The sequence below is a fragment of the Hyla sarda genome, chromosome 3 (assembly GCF_029499605.1).
Source record: "Hyla sarda isolate aHylSar1 chromosome 3, aHylSar1.hap1, whole genome shotgun sequence".
NCBI lineage: Eukaryota > Metazoa > Chordata > Amphibia > Anura > Hylidae > Hyla > Hyla sarda.
The window spans coordinates 339323188-339339423 of NC_079191.1; the positions used below are offsets into that span (position 1 = coordinate 339323188).

The window sequence follows — 16236 nt, forward strand, 5'->3', positions numbered from 1 at the left end:
TAATGTCACACCAAACTCCAAAAATGGACTGGACAAAATTATTGGCGCCCTTTCAAAATTGTGGAAAAATAAGATTGTTTCAAGCATGTGATGCTCCTTTAAACTCACCTGGGGCAAGTAAAAGGTGTGGGCAATATAAAAATCACACCTGAAAGCAGATAAAAAGGAGAGAAGTTCACTTAGTCTTTACATTGTGTGTCTGTGTGTGCCACACTAAGCATGGTCAACAGAAAGAGGAGAAGGGAACTGTCTGATGACTTGAGAACCAAAATTGTGGAAAAATATCAATAATCTCAAGGTTACAAGTCCATCTCCAGAGATCTAGATTTGCCTTTAGCCACAGTGCACAACATTATCAAGAAGTTTGCAACCGATAACACTGTAGTTAATATCCCTGGGCGTGGACGGAAGAGAAAAAGTGATGTAAGGTGTCAACACAGGATAGTCCGGATAGTGGATAAGCTGCCCCATATGATGGTTATGGGAAGCGACTGATTTCAGTTAATTTTTCCAAAGGGTGTGCAACCAAATATTAAGTAAAGGGTGCCAATAATTTTGTCCAGCCCATTTTTGGAGTTTGATGTGACATTATGTCCAATTTGTTTTTTCTCCTTCCTTTTTTGGTTTAGTTCCAATACACACAAAGGGAATAAATGTGTATAGCAAAACATGTGTTACTGCAATCCTTTTCTGTGAGAAATACTTCATTTTTTAGAAAAAATTTCAGGGGTGCCAACATTTACAGCCATGACTGTAACTGCCTGGGCAAAACGTTTAAGGTATTTACTAAGACTGGCATTTCATACACTGGTCCAAAGTAAACTCCTGCCAGTGTAGGTTTATATTGGAACATCTAGGCATATCTGAGACTGCCTTGCGAGGCAACCTTAGATTTCTATATCAGCCTGAAGCTGGCATGCATTTCCACTTACAATTTACATCTGCTTTCAGGCGTTTCTCATATATATATATATATATATATATATATATTTTACTACCCATGTATGATTTCTTGTTTATTATTTTGATTTAGATGTGGACGAGTGCTTGAAACCAGATGTGTGTCCAGACGGGCTTTGTATCAACACTGTTGGATCATTCCGCTGCCACTACTGTGACCCTGGATTCCGCATGAATAGGGTACAACAGTGTGAAGGTAAGCAGTTTGTCGAAGAAAAAAAGTGCATTGTCTAAAATGCATGCTTTTTGCTCAAGATATCTAGTTTTCTATGGCACTATTGGGTAAAGACGAGGAAATTGACATTATCTTGTACAGTACAATTCCCAAGCATTAATGGGACCTGATGGTAGTTAGATGGTCCAATATCCTGAAAAGTAATGATAATTAAAATCCCTTGCATTGCAAAGCAGAAAGAAAACATCTTAACCACTTCCCGACCCATGACGTATCGGTACGTCATGGGTAGGGTGAGAGGAACATGACACAGGCTTTCGGGTCGGGTCCACATTATAACCAGCAGATCCCTGCTGCTATAAATGAGGGACATTGGAGCTGTCTCCGATGGTCAGTAGCGATCACAACATTTAAACATTAAATGATGGTTATCCTTGGGGTCTGGAGGACCCATCTGCAGCTCCGCGATATACTCCCAGGCTGCTTATGGGTTGCCGGGAAAGAACGGGGACTTACCTGTCCTTCCTGCTGTTCTGTGGATTGGCGATTGCTTAAGGCTGCCTTTGGCAGCCCTTAGCAATCGAGTGACGAAAACATAGATCAATGTAATGTAATAGCATTACATTGATCTATGTAATTCATCTAATGATGACTTATTATAGGGCCCTAGGGGAACCAAAAAAAAGTTCTTAAAAATATTTAAAAAATCCTCTCCCTAATAAAAGTTCAAATCACCCCCTTTTCCCATTATTCAAATAAAACACTATAAACAATAAAAATAAACATATTTGGTATCGCCGCATGCATAATTGTCCGAACTATTAAATTATGATGTTCCTGATGCTGCACAGTAAAAGGTGTAAACGCAAAAAAATTTACATCACGTCCCAGAAAAAAACATCATAAAAAGTGATCAAAAAATCATATATACACAAAGTGCTACTGTTAAAAACTACAGCTCATGGCGCAAAAAAAACTAAACCCTAACATAGCTCTGTAGATGAAAAAAAAAGTTATAGGGGGTCAGAACATGGCATTAAACAAACCTTTTTTTTTTTTTTTTTTTTACCTAAAACAAAACAAAAATTACCCAAGTTTGGTATAATTGAAATCGTACTGACCATTAGAATAAAGATAGCATGTTATCTTTGTGTTTTGAACCCTGTAAAAATGATTGCCCTACAAAATTGTGCAATTCCATTTTTTATTCCAATTTTGCCTTACATATATTTTTTCTGGCTCCGTAATTCATTATATGATAAAATAATGTGTGCCAATGGAAAGCACAACTTGTTCCACAAATCAGATGCCCTAATACAACTTTGTCAGTGGTTAAAAAAAAAAGAAAAAAAAAAAGTTATGGGTCCTAGAAAAAACGTGAGCCAAAGAAAAATAATTGCTGGGTCATGAAGGGGTTAAAGACTTCCCACTGTCTTGTCAGATTATAAACAGATTGTGACTGTAATTTTGAATGAACCTTGCATTTATGTTTTTCCTCCTTCCTTCCTTCAGTAGTACAGTGTGATACACATTAATGGAATGATATTTAAATGTTTTCGCTTTAAAATGTGTTTACCAGATTGTTTATTTTATTTAAAAAAAAAACATTGCTGTTTCGACAGATATTGATGAATGCTTGGTACCAACCACATGTCCATATGACAAATGTGTGAATAACCCTGGGTCGTTCGCATGTGTGCCTTGTCCTGATGGCTACAGAGGATCTAATGGGAGGTGCTATGGTAAGCTTGCTATGCTCTAACCAGTGAGTTCATAGAGATGCTAGTCAGTAGTAATAGAGGATTGTTAAATTGCATCTCAACATGTGATTATGCCGTAAATAGTATTACCTAACGTAAGAAAATAGCAAATGTTATTGTTGTTATAAAAACACAAAAAAAAACTTTCCGATCTTGTGCCGATCCAGTGTAGATGTTCCGGAAGTCCCCTAGTCTGCAAGCGATGATGTGCTGTTGATGTACAAGACTGCTGAGTCCAGTGGTTAGCGGCAGTGGTCATGCGGTGTTATAGCTTATCTTTGCTTACAGATTGTAGACCGGCAAGACACTACTTGAATCTGCAGGAGATTAATGAGTGTCTGTAGATATACCTAGAGGAAGCACGCAGCTAAGCGCTCTTCCCCCTGACTCAATGGGATCTCTGCGTCTAACTGCACAAATTGTATAGACATATTATGGAGCATGTCTTGTGCAGTGAGACAGAGATGGCATGGAGCCTGGGAGGGAAGCGCATAGCTGCACGCTTCTCTCGACTATATCTACTGTAGAGATTGGTGGGGGTCTCTATATAAAATTGAAAATTTACTTTAAGGGTAGTTCTGCTCCATAGAAGAGATAATTTAATGAGGTCTAATTTGCATGCCTTTTTCCCCAGAGTGCATTGCTTGGCCTTTGAGACTCTGTATGCCAACCTGATACTACCCTGCTCACATTTTCTGTTGTGTAACTTGTATTAAAGTTGTAAAGCTTTTTGTTGCTGAAGATGAAGAGGCAGATAGGAAGCCCAAACTGTCAGTAGGACTGAGCTCCTTCCATAGCACTGAATGAAGGGTAATCACAGACATGGCTGCCAATCCCCCTTCTCTCTGCTGTAGCTGCTAGAAATGTTAAGGGTTCAGTATACAGTATTCTATTGCACAGATGTTCAAAATTGCTATTCAGCTATAGGTACCAAATTAAAGGAACAGCTCAGACTTTAAGGGAAAGGGTTACGCCTGGTAAAGCGAAGATAACTAGTAAATTAATACAACTGTACAATAAACGCTCCTCATTTTATTTTCCACTTGTTTTCCTCTCATTGGACAGATATATGATCTGTAGTATTAGTGTCTTGTGCTTTAATAAAGCCAGAAAATATAACCACCCATTGGCTTTCTCGATGCATTGGCTTTCCTTGATGAGCATTTCAGAAAAATATGAAAATTGAAAGCAGATTTTGTTTCAAACGTAGACTAAAGTAAATGAGCTGGCATTGTGCCTGACTGTCTAATAAGTGACGTTCCTACATGTCTGCACATTTGTACCTTATGTTTTGTTTAGTTTTTCTAACTGACCTCCAATTTCTGTTTAATTTGTAGACATCGATGAATGCCAAGAAGACACTTTGCTGTGCAATAACGGGGACTGTTCCAATCTGGAGGGATCATACATGTGCACGTGTCGGACAGGATATGAATCAACCTCTGACAGCAAACAGTGCATTGGTAATTTGATGTTCCGCTGTAGCGTTACATGTGCTTTATTTCTTTATTGTGAGATGAAGGGTCAGCTGTGAGTTGAAGGAGAATGTAGTCAAAGGCTGTTGATCAATAGATCCATCTGTTTCAGTGTTAGTGTTTTGTAACATTTCTGATATCAAAAAGGCACAAAAGATATGGTCATGGTCAGATGAGCTGTCTATATTTAGATTATAGTAAAATCCTTTCTCTGTTGCACTGTCAAAAATGCAAAAATCTCAGATTTTTTACATGTTACACATTATAAAAAACAAGTTGGGATCGGGAAAAGTTTACATATCATATGTATTAGATCCATGCAGCAGATTTTCAAATTTGATAATTTTGGCAAACAGATGGATTCTGAACTAAGTTCCAGGGCATGAAGAAGTATCAAACAGTCCAGGTCAATAACACACAGGCACAAGTGGTACCAAATCAGAAGATAAAGTGACAAGTGTAAGCCAGAGGGTCAGAACCAAGAGGGCAGTGTTGTACAAAATCAGAGACAAAACAATCAAACCCAGAGAGCAGCGAAGTACAAAGTCAGTGGGCATGAGCAAAGTCATGGATCATGCAAAAGGTCAGGTCACTGGAGGTTATAACAAACATAGCTACTTATGGAAATAGAAATGCTACTTATGGGATAAACTTCAACCTTACAGGTATAGTACTGAAATGTTATAATCTCCCACCACCAAGAAGGGTAAGCATCGGCGCCGCAGCTGATTGGCCTGGCACTCTTACCTCCTGATAGGTCAGCATTTCACTTACTGACCAACAGCTCTGTGACATGCAGGGCTGTTGTTAGGGGGATAAGGGAAGCTACCGAGTGTTCTGAGAAGAGGTGCAATGTAACATATATGATATATTTAAATTTAGATCATTGCTACATATCACTTTAAATTATGGCTTTTTGATGCCTGAAATAGCTACTGGTTGCACCTACCAAATGGCTCTAAGCTCTTCAATGGGCCATCTAATATAGGCCATTAAAGGGGCTCTCCGATGCTTAGACATCTTATCCCCTATCCAAAGGATAGGGGATAAGATGCCAGATCGCGGGAGTCCCGCCACTGGGGACCCCCGGGATCTTGCACGTGGTACCCCGTTTGTAATCAGTCCACAGAGCGTGTTTTCTCCGGGTCTGATTATCGGCGACCACAGGGCTGGCGGCGTGTGACGTCACGCTCCGCCCCTCAATGCAAGCCTACGGGAGGGGGCGTGATAGCTGTCACGCCCCCTCCCATAGGCTTACATTGAGGGGCGGAGTGTGACGTCACACGGGGCGGAGGCGTGATGTCACACGCCGTCGCCCCTGTGGTCGCTGGTAATCAGACCCAGAGCAAACACGCTCTGGGGACTGATTACAAACGGGGTGCCACATGCAAGATCCTGTGGGTCCCCAGCGGTGGGACTCCCACGATCAGGCATCTTATCCCCTATCCTTTGGATAGGGGATTAGAGGTCTAAGCATCGGAGAACCCCTTTAAATATGACTATTGGAGAAATGATTGGCCAAGATGAATTATGGCTCCTTTATTATGAATAGTGTATATCTAGAGATAATTCATGGTCAATTGACAGGTCTGCTGTTTTGCTATGGGATGTTGTTTTTTCTTTATCTCACCAGTTTTTTTAAGTCAAATTACTAAGGTAAATGACCCACATTTTTTAAGGATGTATAAAGATACTAGAACGATTTCCTTTTTAATAGAATATATGAATAATTGTTCCTTTATGAATGATTATTTTACAGATATTGATGAATGTCAGCTGGGTAGTTTATGTCTGAATGGCAAATGCCAAAACATTGAAGGTTCCTTTTTGTGCTCCTGCAACCAAGGCTATAAGTTAAGTCCAGCTAGGGACAGATGTGATGGTATGTATTCCGATATCCTGCTTGTTCTGTTTATAATAACATTCTATACATTTATTCCATTTTAATATTTTAAAGACCCTGAATGAATGTACGCTGCAAACAGGATAGTTCAGTGACTGCTTCAAGAGAAATTGTAACAAAAATTACAACTCAATTTTGGGAGAATATCAAATAATTCTTTCAGTTCAGCAACCTGGGAAAATGATTTACAAAGTCAGTAGGCATGCCATGGTCCTGAAGGACACTTCTTGTCCAGAAGATTAACATTTTAGGGGCTACAGCTGACATTTTTGAATCTTAGAATAATCTACAGCAAATATTGGTCTCTTAGGGCAGGTTTATTTATGTCTGGTGATCTGGATGGAAATGCCGGATGCAGCAAGCTGGATGCGTTCCACCAGGCATCCCGTATCCTGGCAGACCCATCAACTAACCAGATGGAAAAACGCTGCTTACAGCACTTTAGATCCGGCACAGTTACCTTAGTTTAACAATGCCAGATCACTGAACATGTAAATTATTCCTAATTGGTTATTCCTAATTATGTACTGTATGTGTTTGCAACCAACATATAAACTTTTATGCAAAAGTTGCAGTGTCCAAAAAACGTCAGAAATCCTTAAACGGGTACTCCGGCCCTAAGACATCTTATCCCCTATCCAAAGGATAGGGGATAAGATGTCTGACCACGGGGTCCCACCGCTGGTGACCCAAGCAATCTTGCATTCAGCACCCACCTCAGGGAGCTGCACGCCACGCTGCCAGCTCAGAATCTGCCGTGTGATGACCACAGGGACATCACGCCCCACCCCCGCTATGCAAGTCTATGGACGGGCGTGGGATAAGATTTCTTAGGGCCGGAGTACCCCTTTAAAATGTATCCAGTTAAATTAGTCATATCTATATTGTATTTTATTTGAGTTTTATTTGAAGTTACTAGATATTTGTAACACTAGATCAAGTTGCATTCTGTTATGTCTAAGGCGATATCCCAAGGGCATTAAAATGTCAAACAAAAGAATTGCGAGTTTTAAAGTATGATGTTTCTGAGATCATAATTAAAATAATAAAAAAAAAACAGCAGGTTAACTCTTGTGGGATAGTTCACCCACTACTATAAGTATAATTTAACTGTATTGATTCTTAGCCATCCAAAGTCACTGATACATGGATTATGTTAGATATTGCAGCTTATTCTCATATACTTTAAGGGAGCTGAGCTGCAATACTATCTAAATGCAGTTAAATAGGCTACCGCTGTTTCTGGACAGTCACTGTTTTTGTACCTCGGGCAAATCCTTCAACAAACTGACAGTAGTGGACAACTCACTGACTATATTTCCAGGAGGAAATTCACATTATATACTGTATATTCTCTAATGTACAATAGATTTAAATAAAAATACATAAAAAGTACCGGTCACCAAATAAACTTTTCTAATCTAACTCAGGCTATGTTGCCTAACAACTCCTAACACCCCTCCAGCCCTTAAAACATTTTTCAGAGTTTTAAAAAGCTCTGTATCTTACTTTTCTTCTTGCTCGCACAGTGCAATTTCCCAGCAGGAAAAAGTGGGTGTTTCCCAGCAGGCATGACATCACTGAAGCCTGCTGAGGGACCACTTCTGCCCTCACATGGTTGCAGCTCTGTGATGAATAGAAGACCTCAAGCTCTGTCCATGTTTCAGTCTGTGTTGCTATTAGTGAGGCTATCCTGCAGCTTTCAGTCTGTGCAGCTTTCTGTGAGAATCTGTGGAGCTTTCAATCAACTTCAGAGCAGCCAGAAGCCCTTACTGAGTTTGGACTGCCAGGCCTGGAAGAAACCAAACTCTCTGAATTAATTGTGGCAGGGAACAGAACAGAGCCACCTGGTGGCCATTTTTTCTATTACATTTTAAACATATTTATGTTGATAATTTTAAAAGCAAGTGAATGGGAAAGTGTCTGATAATTACACAAGGAACACTATATTAAAAGTTTTATTCGGTGACAGGTAACCTTTAAAAAGTGGTTTTGTGTCTAGATATTTCTATTTCATACTTATTATGGTGCCCCCTGTTGTTCTTTTCATTCCCTCTCAGGACTTCCACCTAAAGTGTCTAGTTCTGGTGGTCACACATGCTCAGTTGTACCAGCCTCATCCTCATGTTTACAGGTAGCAGCTTCTTTACAGCAATTTAGGTGAATGTTCTGAAATGCGCCATGTCAAGTATATAACTGCAGTATCTAGACACAAGCATTTTTTTTTATGATTTCAGTTGAAGATTTGATATTTAATTCCGTGATCCAATAAAGTAAGTTAATATTTCCTAGGGCAACCCCCTCAGTTATATGGTACAATGTTTAGTAAAAGTGAACTGTACATCATCTGTAAATTTTAGTCCAATACCTTCTGATTTGTCTTTATTTCTACAGATATTGATGAATGTCAGGATACAAGTCTGTGTGGTCATGGTCAATGCAGGAATTCCAGGGGATCTTTCGCATGTATATGTAATGATGGCTACAAGTTGTCTGCTGCTGGGGACCAATGTGAAGGTATGATTCTGCTATGTTAGCCTTAAAGGGGTTGTCCAGAATTAGAAAAATGCTGCTCCTTTTTTTGCATAAACAGCACCACTCTTGTCCACAGGTCATGTGTAGTACTGCAGCACAGTCCCATTTACTTCAATGTAGCCCAGCTGCAATACCAGACACAACCTGTGGACCAGAGTGGTGCTGTGTCTGCAAGAAAGAAGCAGTATTTTTCTAATCCCAGACAACACCTTAAACCCCTAACTGTTCCTATGCTAACAGATCTATTTTCAGCCATTGTAACTCTTATCTTAAAGGGGTACTCCGGTGGAAAACTTTTTTTTTTAAATTAACTGGTGGCAGAAAGTTAAACAGATTTGTAAATTATTTCTATTAAAAAAAATCTTAATCCTTCCAGTACTTATTAGCTGCTGAATAATACAGAGGAAATTATTTTCTTTTTGGAACAGAGAGCTCTCTACTGAATCATGAGCACAGTGCTCTCTGCTGACATCTCTGTCCATTTTAAGAACTGTCCAGTGTAGGAGAAAATCCACATAGAAAACATATGCTGCTCTGGACAGTTGCTAAAATGGACAGATATGTCAGCAGAGAGCACTGTGGTCAGCAGAGAGCTCTGGCACCAGTTGATTTAAAAAAAAAAAAAAAGTTTTCCACCAGAGTACCCCTTTAAGAACAAGTGCAAATGTCAGTTGTATTGTACCAAGTGACTGTAATATAGTATTACAATTGTGTTGACTGTCAGTCATATAGCAGTAGTGGTGATAAGCCATATTAGATACAGTATGCAAAATAATGTATACTACCAGTATGCAGTGCAAGTGCAAACTCTGGAGTGAGGGCACTAGACAAACTGTATGTTATTATGGCCACACTAAAATGGTTCTTAAAGGGGTACTCCAGTGGAAAACTTTTTTTTTTTTTCATATTAACTGTTCTAGAAAGTTAAACAGATTTGTAAATGGCTTCCATTAAAAAATCTTAACCCTTCCAGTACTTAGCTGCTGTATACTACAGAGGAAGTTGAGTTGTTCTTTTCTGTCTGACCACAATGCTCTCTGCTGACACCTCTGTCTATGTCAGGAACTGTCCAGAGCAGGTGCAAATCTCCCTAGCAAACCTCTCCTGCTCCGGACAGTTCCTGGAAAGATTAAGATTTTTTTAATTGAAGTAATTTACAACTCTGTTTAACTTTCTGGCACCTGGAGTACCCTTTTAACCTTAGCTTCAGTATGCTATGCTGTCCCTAGTACATGGTAGTAGAGGCAATCAATAGTGAGTCACATATATATTCTAAACGTCTGCAAAATACAAGTTTTTGGGTGAGTGGTTTGTTGAGATCACTATATTATGGAATTGCCATGTACTCTAATAGGATTATATTTTGATCATATCCACGGATATTAACAGTAACTAATAATTTCGCCCCAGATCAGAACTTTACTGCAATGCTATAAAGCAGTATTTTCCAACTAGGGAGCCTCCTGCTGTTGGAAAAACTACAACTCACAGCATGCTGGGACTTGTAGTTTTTCCAACAGCTGGGGGCACACATTGTTTGGGAAACATTGCTATAAAGTGTAATATTATGACTCAAAATATCGAAACATAATAGGATTTTTATAGTGTATTTAACAAGTAAGCTATGGCAGCTTAGCACATGGATGTAATAACACATGCCATGGCAATTGTAAAACGTATGGTAGCCCAGTTCTCTGTAGTAATGCCCTCTAGTGCATTTACTTATAAGACACATAGTTGCTTTATATATATATATATATATATATATATATATATATTCTTTATTTTTTTTTGACATTGTGAGTTAAAAAAAATAATAATAATAATATATATATATATATATATATATATATATATATATATTACAGTATATATATATATATATATATATATATATATATAAAAAATTTAATGAATCGTTTTAGGGAACCTTAAAATATCATTTTATTTCTTTCCATTAAAATACGAAAAAAACTTGAAAAAACACTCTGGGTATTGATAGTGATGGGTCACCAATAACTACCTTCTTAAATCTCCACTGTCATAAAGTGCATCGGAGAATTGCATCTATTCCTTCATGTGCAATATTCCACACATAATATCGGGCAATATTCAGACTGTGCGGTATTTTTGTGGTTCTTTTGTATTTTTCAGGACTCACAATATACAGTCTTAATTATGTGCAGTGTGGCAATTAAAGTGTCCCGTGCCGGCAATTTTAAAGTGTCCCATGCCGGTGTCTCTTGTGCAAAATTGTTTCTCCAAGTGTCACATATTACACAGTATGTTGCAGACTGTTTCCATATAACTAGTGCACATATAGATTGGTGAAATGTTGCACAATGTATCTACAGTCAATATATGTAACACCACAGGTTTTAGCACATTGCCACTTATCTTTCTCTTCCTCAGGTAGTAAGGTGCCTTTTTGTGTGCGCTGGAGTAAAGTGCGTCTTTTGTGTGCACTGGAGCTAGTGGTATGCTCAGGGCTGCCGGTCCTTGTGCACTAGTTATATGGAAACAGTCTGCAACATACTGTGTAATATGTGACACTTGGAGAAACAATTTTGCACAAGAGACACCGGCATGGGACACTTTAAAATTGCCGGCACGGGACACTTTAATTGCCACACTGCACATAATTAAGACTGTATATTGTGAGTCCTGAAAAATACAAAAGAACCACAAAAATACCGCACAGTCTGAATATTGCCCGATATTATGTGTGGAATATTGCACATGAAGGAATAGTTGCAATTCTCCGATGCACTTTATGACAGTGGCGATTTAAGAAGGTAGTTATTGGTGACCCATCACTATCAATACCCAGAGTGTTTTTTCACGTTTTTTTCGTATTTTAATGGAAAGAAATAAAATGATATTTTAAGGTTCCCTAAAACGATTCATTAAATTTTTTGTTGATTATTGGGAGACCTAATCTAGCACAAGATACTGTTGTATCGATCAGTTACATATATATATATATATATATATATATATATATATATATATATATTTATATCAACAAAAGATGAAGGTCTGGCACGTTAGGTGGTGGATAAAATAAGCTTTCCCTTTATTCACAAATCTTGACATGATTCACATACAGAAAAGGTCTGACGCGTTTCACCTACGTTGAGGCTTCATCGTAGACTACGATTAAGCCTCAACGTAGGTGAAACGCGTCAGACCTTTTCTGTATGTGAATTGTGTCAAGATTTGTGAATAAAGAAAAGCTTATTTTATCCACCACCTAACGTGCCAGACCTTCTTCTTTTGTTGATTGGACTTTTGGCCGAGGGCGGTACCGACCGGTCCCGGGCACAGGTGAGCAATCTGGATGTTCAGTGAGAGCGGTCTCCACAGTCTCCATTGTATGTATGTATGTATATATATATATATATATATGTGTATATATATATATATATATATATATATATATATATATATACTAGTTTTCTAAAGCATCCCATTTACTTTGAGAACAGTTCGACAATATGAAAACATATGTTAGTTCTACACAAAGAAGTAGTTGAAAAGTAACGCAAAAGGCCGCAATGTCTCCCAGCAGTTAGCTTAGCAGTACACAGAGTTTCACGGTAGTTCGTATGATGTCTAATGAAAACAGACAGGAAACATATTATAAGCAGCTGCTTGTGGGGCATTAATGGCTCGCTTCTGCTCATTTCCCATGTGTTTTCGGCAATGACAGATGAATTATGTAGAACAAACATCATAACAAAATCCTTTCATGACTCGCTCCCTAAAATCTCAGCGATGATTGATTCATTGGATTCAGCGTGCAGGCTGCTGTCTTATCGCTTTTTAATGGCCATGGTGTGGATTGGAGGGGATACATTACAAGTAACTAAGAACAGTTTGAAAAATGTAATAATAAAACTTTTTCTTAGCCCTAATTTTTACTTAATTCTAATTTTTACCCATAATTGTTAATAAGTATGTAGTATAATGTTATTATCATAGCAGAAAAGAAATAAGGGTATGTTTTAACATGCAGCCAACACCATCCCCTCATGTGCTGTCCAGAGGCCGCATGATGTTGCTGGTGATCCCCGTCATTATATAGTTACATAGTTACATAGTTACATAGTTAGTACGGTCGAAAAAAGACATATGTCCATCAAGTTCAACCAGGGAAGTGGGCATGTATTCGGCCCTAACATTAAAGGGGTACTCCGCTGGAAAACATTTTATTTTTAAATCAACTGGTGCCAGAATGTTAAACAGATTTGTAAATTACTTCTATTTAATAATCTTAATCCTTCCAGTACTTATCAGCTGCTGTATACTACAAAGGATGTTCTTTTCTTTTAGAATTTCCTTTCTGTCTGACCACTGTGCTCTCTGCTGACACCTCTGGCAATTTTAGGAACTGTGCAGAGTAGGAGCAAATCCCCATAGCAAACCTATGATGCTCTGGACAGTTGCTGACACGGACAGAGGTGTCAGCAGAGAGCACTGTGGACAAGACAAAAAAGAAATTCAAAAAGAACAGAATTTTCTCTGTAGCATACAGCTACTAAAAAGTACTGGAAGGATAAAGATTTTTTAATAGAAGTAATTGACAAATCTGTATAACTTTCTGTCACCAGTTGACCTATAAAGACCTAAAAAATTTTTTTTCCACTGGAGTACCCCTTTAAATAGTCATTTATTGGCCAGTAAAAACGTGTTATCGTTTTTATATTGAAAAGTATACCATGAAGCCAGTGTGAATACAACCTAAGTACATGACCTTTAATCTTTGTGGTACTTGTGCCTTTGGATGAGACCTTAGACACTAGACTATAGGTTAGATTAGGGTTTCTCAAGTATTTTCTGCTTAGGCCTCACCCACCAATCCATGTTGATACTAGGGCCTTACCAATGAACACATACTATCACTCCGTGCCAAATACTGTACTCTGTAGACTCTGCTGCCCTGCCCCCTGGTTGCAGAGCCTGTGAACTTATGGTCATGTATCCATGATGTCATTGCAGATTTATTAAATATTCAAAACAAAATTGGTGCCAGACAATTCCATAACCCCTTTAATAATTTATGTCTGGTTTTCTGCCACTGTATTACATCAAAATTTTACATTTTCAAACTAAATTAACAAACCAGATTCAAATGTTCTATAATTAGTCCCAGGCTTAAGTGTCTTAGGAAACGTGTACCATGTGGCATCAAATACTACAATGCAGCACCCATATTGCTCCCAAGAAGTGCCAACTAAATACCACCACACAGTGCGCAAAATGTCCTTTAGCAGCACCCAAAAAATACCTTGCATAACAACATACCGTACACCGTATGAAATACATCTTCAGCAGTGCCAAACTAACACCACAGGGCAGTACAACATATCTCTCCAGCGGCACCTAACACCCTAATGCAGCAGTACTGTCCCCATTTCCTCACACCCCCTCCCCAACTGCGAGAACGGGCATTATCAGAACAGTCTCTACTTTTGACTCCCTGTTTTGTGGCAATGCTCCATAAAGTCAGAAACTGTGTGCCTCGCCAATGAATGGCGCCTCAAAGATTGAGAAGTGCTGGATTAGATTATACATTTTTCTAATTATTATATTAATAATCTTTTATAGCTGATTTACAAGATGTAAATATACAATGTATCCTGTCTGCATTGAGGAAGAATATGTTTTCCATTCCAGAAATGAAATTCTAATTACATTTATATGGCAGCTCGTACCAGGGACTGTTCACATATTTGAAGTCTGGAGTTCTGTCTAGAGCCAAGTTAAATTGTGTGTCATGAATACTCAGAAGATTACTAGAAATAGCCCTACACAAGTGCACAATTTACTAAAGTCAACTTTTCTGTATTCTGTTCATAGACATTCAAGAAAGTATTTATATTCCATCAAGTTAGAGGTTAATGTGGTTTCAAAATAATGGGCCACCTGATCACAAAATAATTCACCTGTTTGCCAAAAATCTGATTGCAGACATAGATGAATGCCAGGAGCTGGGCGAAGCTTGCCAGGGAGGAGGAAGCTGTTACAATACGGATGGGTCTTATACATGCGTTTGTCCAGATGGCTTCCTGCTCATAGATGGAAGAAGGTGTCAAGGTATAGTAAAGCTATGGAAAACAGAAATCTTGCAGCTTTGTGGAGAGGAATTAAATTAATATTAGGATAAGTTTACATTGCGCAAGCCAAGCTGAAAAAGACATAACACAGCAATCTTTCATAAAAGTACATTGGGCAATTAAATAATGTTCCAAGAGTCAAATGAACTGATATTTAAAAGAATGTTGCCTAGGATTTAAATGGATCTTTATGATCTTGTATTATTTGTGTATAAATGAACAGCCCAAATCTTTTTTATAAGGATATATTCACTTTTGCAATAATTTTCTTCTTTCTTTAGTGCTTCTAAAATGTAAAAAAAATAAAGCAACATTGCTAATAGTCTTTAATAAAAAAAAAATATTCTACCTGTGTGTGTCTACAGGTTTTATGTATAACTATGTCTCCTTAGTTATACTTTCAGACATTTGTACTCCCTTCTTTCTGTCCTCTATTTCATGCTAAGCTACAAAATATATTATAGCACTAGAAAGGGGACAGATGGGAGTATGAGTATGACTGCATAGTCTGACTACACAAGGTTTGCTTGTAGTCTGTAACCGTGGAGACACAGGTCTGTATTGATATATGTAGTCAACAATGATCTGTGGTTTGCGCTCAATAATGCTGCCTGAACTAACATACTATATGGATCCTATGATGGGTTCAGTAGAGCTTTGCACACTTGCTTATGGCCATGCCAAATCTTGGGTAGAAAATCAAACTATTCTTTTTTGAGAAGTGTTTAAAAGCAAAATACCAAATGGCCGCATGGTTAGTTACAATTATTTTAGCCAAATAGCAAAGGCTTAGGCCAGCTCATTAAAAAAAAAAAAGTACTTATATTAACCTGCCTTGATCTCCCCAGACCATCCCTTTTGCTCAGCGCTTCTGACATTCCACTTCGACATTCATAAAATGCCTGTTTAGCCAATTACTGGCCATCATGGTTACTCACCTTAGTAAGTCATTGGCAGATGGGCATTTCCTGCGTGTGTCAAAGAGGAAAGCAGGAAGCTCTGAGCCATGGGGACCATCTGGACATCAATGGTGTCGGATCAGGATAGGTGAGTTCATACATATTTTTAAGCCAGCCTGGAACAAGAAAAAAAATTGTTGGTGCAAGACAATTGTTCAACCCTTTAATGTTATAACTGTTTGTCTGACAATATTTCACATCAACATATTACATTTTCTATGTTTTTTTAAATTAACAAACCATATGTAATGCTCTAAAAAGAGACCCATGCTTTCTTGAAGTGTTCTGCTAGGAAGTACCTAATGGTCAATTTTTTATGTTTTGGTTGCTCAAGTAACCTGATAAATATT

General features: G+C 38.2%; 1 protein-coding gene across 3 annotated transcripts in view; it reads left to right on the forward strand.

Moving 5' to 3' along the window:
• LTBP1 (latent transforming growth factor beta binding protein 1) overlaps positions 1-16236 on the forward strand; it is a 366216-nt gene that overhangs the window by 300333 nt on the left and 49647 nt on the right. For all 3 annotated transcript variants that reach the window (XM_056567405.1, XM_056567406.1, XM_056567407.1), the window contains 6 exons: positions 1034-1156; positions 2758-2877; positions 4233-4358; positions 6130-6252; positions 8668-8790; positions 14782-14907. In XM_056567405.1, coding sequence (XP_056423380.1) covers positions 1034-1156; positions 2758-2877; positions 4233-4358; positions 6130-6252; positions 8668-8790; positions 14782-14907 — 741 coding nt within the window. The remainder of the gene's footprint in view (positions 1-1033; positions 1157-2757; positions 2878-4232; positions 4359-6129; positions 6253-8667; positions 8791-14781; positions 14908-16236) is intronic.